Source organism: Falco naumanni, chromosome W (genome assembly GCF_017639655.2).
Source record: "Falco naumanni isolate bFalNau1 chromosome W, bFalNau1.pat, whole genome shotgun sequence".
Classification (NCBI taxonomy): Eukaryota; Metazoa; Chordata; class Aves; order Falconiformes; family Falconidae; genus Falco; species Falco naumanni.
Window position 1 is genome coordinate 22,742,255 of NC_054079.1, and position 5,356 is coordinate 22,747,610.

At 44.2% G+C, this 5,356-nt stretch overlaps 1 protein-coding gene across 1 annotated transcript; it reads left to right on the top strand.

Annotated features, from left to right (window-relative positions):
- Positions 1–3,045: 3,045 nt before the first annotated feature.
- Positions 3,046–4,136, top strand: LOC121080439. The gene is made up of 3 exons (XM_040578459.1): positions 3,046–3,141; positions 3,315–3,774; positions 3,922–4,136. Exons 1-3 carry the CDS (start codon positions 3,046–3,048, stop codon positions 4,134–4,136), a joined length of 771 nt encoding a protein of 256 aa, XP_040434393.1.
- Positions 4,137–5,356: the final 1,220 nt, after the last annotated feature.

The window sequence follows — 5,356 nt, forward strand, 5'->3', positions numbered from 1 at the left end:
CTTAATGAATGAAAGACGCTTTCCACTGAGTGTTGGGGCTCTTGCTGTATTGAATGATTATACTGAACTTTGAAGCAAGTGGAAAAATACTGAAGAAATAAGACGAGGGCACGATCAGAACAGTGGAATGAAGAGGGAGGAACAAATTGCGGGTGCTTGCACAAGGCCAGGGCCAGCAAGGACGCGATAAGAGGAGCTGGGAAACAACAGGAAGGAGCCTATGTGCTTGAAAAAGTAGAAACAGAAATCTTGCCAATAAACAATTGTTAACCAATCATATTACTATACGCTTGTAAAGTAGCCAATCATATTATCACACGTTTATAGAGTGCCTTATAAAAGTGTGCCTGGTTTGTACAATAAACGGATCAGATCTTGAACTCCATGAGTATTTGAATCTGACTCCCGCTCGCCCAGAATGCCCGCAGCATCTGGTGACCCCGATGTGTGGATCGGTCGAAAAGTCAGGAGGATTCGTTAAGGATCGTGTTACAAGCTGCGGAGCCGGCGAGGATCCTACTGCCAGCGGAGAGAGAGCTGGGCGCCCGAAGAAAGGCGGAACGTGCACGGCTGACCGGTGAGTCAGGAAACAAGCAGGATGGGGATCACTGCATCAGTGGTGGAAAAAGCAATCGTAGACAGTTTGATGAAACTGGCAGAGAAAAATGAAACGCCAGTCTCACGGCAGGCAGTAATTTATCTGCTATGTTGGAGTCGCCGCCGTGGTTTCCTTGCTTCTACGCAAGATGTATATAATAATGAAACATGGAAGAAAGTGGGAGAGGACTTGTGGGAATCTATGCAAGTCGGGACTAAGGGGGTAAAGACTTTGGCTCGCACGTATCGGGCTGTACGGGGTATGGCCGCGCAGTTACACGGCGAGGTGCAAGTCGCTGCAGCTGTTAAAGCTGCAGTGCAGCCTCCCGGCGATCCTACTGCTCAGTCGGAGGAAGAGCCAGAGGGGCAGCCTCCGTGTGAAAATCCCCCCGATTATACATCTAAAGCTTATCCAGTAATGACTACTGCTGAACGAATAGCGTGGGGATTAGATGATGAATTACCACCCTGGTGTCCTGATAAGGAACAAACGGCAAGCGGCAGACAGACATTAATACCGGCAATTGCGAGTACTGGATGTAAAACTGCTGGGGTGGGAACGGCACAGCTCCACCAGCTCCTAAATAACAGACTGCATTTTTTGAAGCATGTTTGTCTTTGCAAAGGTGAAAGTTGAGATCTGACTTCCTGACCAGTGTTAAAATGCACCATGGCCTCTGGCTACTTTAAGATGATTGTGTGACTTTGGACAAACCTGGTAGGAGCAATGCTGAAATCAAGTTGTAAGTTATATTTCATCCTGAGACTGATGTTTCTGGCATTACATAAAGTAATTTTGATATGGAGAAATAGTGTGAAATGGGGACAATGGACATTGATTGTGATTGTATATGTCTGCTCAAGGAATGTGGGTATGGTGACTAGTCATGGGTGCAGTGTCTGGTCACATAGGCACACAGCTTTGAGGAGACAACTACAGTTTTGGGGAGACGCCTGCCCTTCTTCCTCTAACAAAAGGGGCTATTTAAAAAAAAATAAAATAAATAAATAAAAAAAAAATAGAAAAGGATGAGAGATATTCCAATGCTATCTAGAGGGAGGGAGTGCTAAGTTTCCTTGCTGGAGAAGATCGGATGGTCACAAGAACATGAATCACCTACAAACCTGCAAGACCACCACATTCCAGGAAACGGACTGATAAGCTAATTAACATAGGAAGCGGGGTTTAGGTAACGAATATGTATAGGCATTAATTGAATATTCATTTGTTTCATTGTGTAAATGTGGGATGGTTTGTCACTTCGGGTATGCACGCTTGTGGAGGAGCGATCCCCCGTGCATCTGCGTGCAATAAACATGCCTACTTTATAACTTTCAAGTTATAGAGTCAAATTCTGCACGTCAGTTTGGCGAGCCAGGCAGGAGGATTTCTGCTCGGCTGAGGGACCAGCTGCGGAGCGGACGCTCCTAGGCGCGCCCCGGGAGATTTTCTCGGAGGAGCCTCCTCTTCTCAGCTGTTCACCCGGGAGCAGAAGAGAACCCCTGGATCCGCGGATAAAACGGTATGTTTAGTAACGGGGCGGCTGGTGAGACGCACGGAGACGTCCGGCGCGCAGCGCAGTCCCCAGGAGGGAAAAAAAAAAAAAAAAAAAAAAAAAAAGGGGGGGGGGAAGCTAAAAACTTCCTTTAGGTTGTCTTAAGAATTGGGGAATTCCTAGAATGTAACAACTGAAATAGCGCTCTGTGTCTTGTTTGTTCTATGTGTTGTCTTGTTACATGTTCAAAACTTGGAGTTATGAAGTGTATGTTGAAAAATAATAATATTCTGGTAATTCTAGGCAAATAGCGGAAAACGTAACACTCTGCTTAAGACCAGGAAAAAAATTGTTTTTTTGTTTGTTGTTTGTTTTTTGGCAATTGTTCATTGAAATGCATACTTTGTGAACTGCCAGTGTTCCTAAAAGTTGTACATAAGTGCACGGTACCGTATAACATACTGCTTGTGTGACTGCGGGCTGCCCGGAGAGTGTGAATGGTGTGATTGAGATGCGCATTTTGATTTTCAGTGTATAGCTTAATTATTTTGACTGAGTGTGAGTGCAAGAGTGCTTGAGACATGCGTTTGAGTGCAATATGAGCAAGGAGCTCTATCCGTGTTTCCGACCTTGGGTGGCTAAGGCGACCGGAGAAAAAGTAATTAAAATTGTAAAATGGGAAATGGAAGGAGTAAGCCCTGTGAAAAATCGCCCTTGGGTTGTATATTAAAACATTGGAGTGATATCGTAGGACATGGTGGTACCGAAAATAGAAGGAAATGGATTAAATATTGTAATCAGTGGTGGCCTTTGTATAAATTGGGGAGTGATGCGAAATGGCCTCAGGAGGGAGGAACGTTAGATTATAACACTCTCCTGCAATTAATGTTGTTTCTATGTCACTTGTAAGCAACTTATAGCATCCTTACCCCCTGGGGCATCCATCGCTCAAATGATAGAGGTATGCGCAAGGGCTCCTTTGGTTGAGGAAGAGGAAAAGGCAAAAATACATGCCAATGCTCTAGCAGTAGCTCTAAACAACAACAAGGTACAAGGCCGAGGGGACCGGGGTCTTAAGCCAAAATGTTATCAATGTGGACAGGAAGGTCACTTTAAACGTGACTGCAAAAAGAATCTAGGAGGAAAGTCTCTGTTGAATGGAAATTGTTTGCGTTGTCGAAAATTTGGTCATAAAGCGGCCGATTGTCGCTCAAAATTTAGAAAAGATGGTACACCCCTCTTTGTTCCGGGAAACGGGAACAGCCGCGTTCTGAGGGACGCGGCCAAGAAATATCCCCAGAACCCAACAAAATTCATGGCTGCCTCGGCGAGCTGTATTCAGCCACCAGAGGAAGCGCAGGAGTCGATTTGGCCGTGGCAGAACCTGTAAATATCACTGATGAAAAGGTACATGTACTTCCTTCTACAGTTAGTGGCCCTTTGGGTTATGGTTTATCTGCACTCCTTATAGGACGCTCTTCTGCGTCAAAAAAGGGGATTTTTGTTCTTCCTGGTTGTATTGATGCCGATTATACCGGACCTATTGGAATTATGGTAAAAGTTTTTTCTCCACCTGTTCATATTCCAGCAGGAAGCATTATTGCACAGCTCATTCCATTCCAAGCTACTGTCCCTCAAAAAGGAGAAAAGGACAGGGGTCAAGGTGCATTTGGCTCAACGGGTATGCCTAACATTGCCTTTTGTCAACTTATTGGTGCCGAGCGGCCAAAATGTAATGTTAAGATATCTGGTCCACAAGGTGTTAATCTTCCTAATGTTTCAATGATGATTGATACTGGTGCTGATGTTACTGTTCTTCCCTTTTCAGTTTGGCCTACCATGTGGGAATTAGATAGTGCGGGTTCAACCATTTCAGGCATTGGGGGAAGTCGTCTGACACAGGTCAGTAAAAACTTCATTCTTTTCACGGATCAAGAAGGACATCAAGCATGGGTAAAACCTTATGTCCTATACACATCCTTGTCCTTGTTAGGTAGAGATGTACTTTCCCAATGGGGAATGAGAATCTCTACAGATTTTTGATTGGGGCCATTGATAGCAGCTCTCGCCCAACCTTAAAATTAAAATGGAAATCAGAAACTCCAGTATGGGTTGATCAATGGCCCTTACCTCAAGAGAAGCTGCAACACATTCAAGAATTAGTCCAAGAACAATTGGATTTAGGCCACATCAGACCTTTTGTTAGCCCATGGAATACACCCATTCTTACAATTCAAAAGAAATCAGGAAAATGGAGATTATTACATGATTTAAGAGCAATAAATGAAAAAATGGTTGACATGGGTGCCCTTCAGCCTGGGCTGCCTTCTCCCACTATGTTACCACAAAATTGGGACCTATTAATTATTGATTTAAAAGATTGTTTTTTCACTATTCCTCTGCATGAGGATGATTGTGAAAAATTTGCATTTACAGTGCCAGCTATAAACCGTGCCGCTCCAGCAAAAAGGTATGAGTGGGTTGTACTACCTCAGGGTATGAAAAACTCCCCAACAATATGTCAGTGGTTTGTGGATTTAGCTCTACAATCTTGGAGAGAGAATAATCCTAACCTTATTACCTATCATTATATGGATGATCTCTTAATAGCCAGCCCTCACACACTAGCCCCTGAAAAAGAACAGGATGCTTATATAGACACTCAGGTGGCATCCCCAGTATTACAAAATTCTCCTCTAAAACAAGCAACAGAGTCACATGCCTTTTTTCACCAATCTGCCCGGTCTCTCCAAAAACAGTTTGGTCTGTCTCGTCAAGACGCTAGGACTGTCATAGCGGCCTGTCCTGATTGTGCCAGGTTAACACCTCTTCAACAGGAAGGTACAAATCCTAGAGGGTTACAACCTCGACAAATCTGGCAAACTGATGTTACAGAATTCACCCCATTTGAATATGTCCATGTCACAATTGATACCTGCTCGAAAGCTATTTGGGCGACTGCTCATAAATCTACCAATGCTGTTGCCTGTATTCAGCATTGGACGTCAGCCATGGCTGTGCTGGGCCACCCAGATATGGTAAAAACAGATAATGCCCCTGCATATCTTAGTGCCAAAATAAAGACCTTTTTGCTGCAATGGCAGGTGAAGCACGTTACCGGAATTCCGAATAATTCTGGTGGTCAGGCAATTATTGAACGTGCCCATCAATCATTGAAACATTACCTGTCTGTTTTTCGAAAAGAGGGGGAGAGGAGTCCTCATGTAATAGTGGCAAAAGCATGCTATGTACTGAACTGGTTG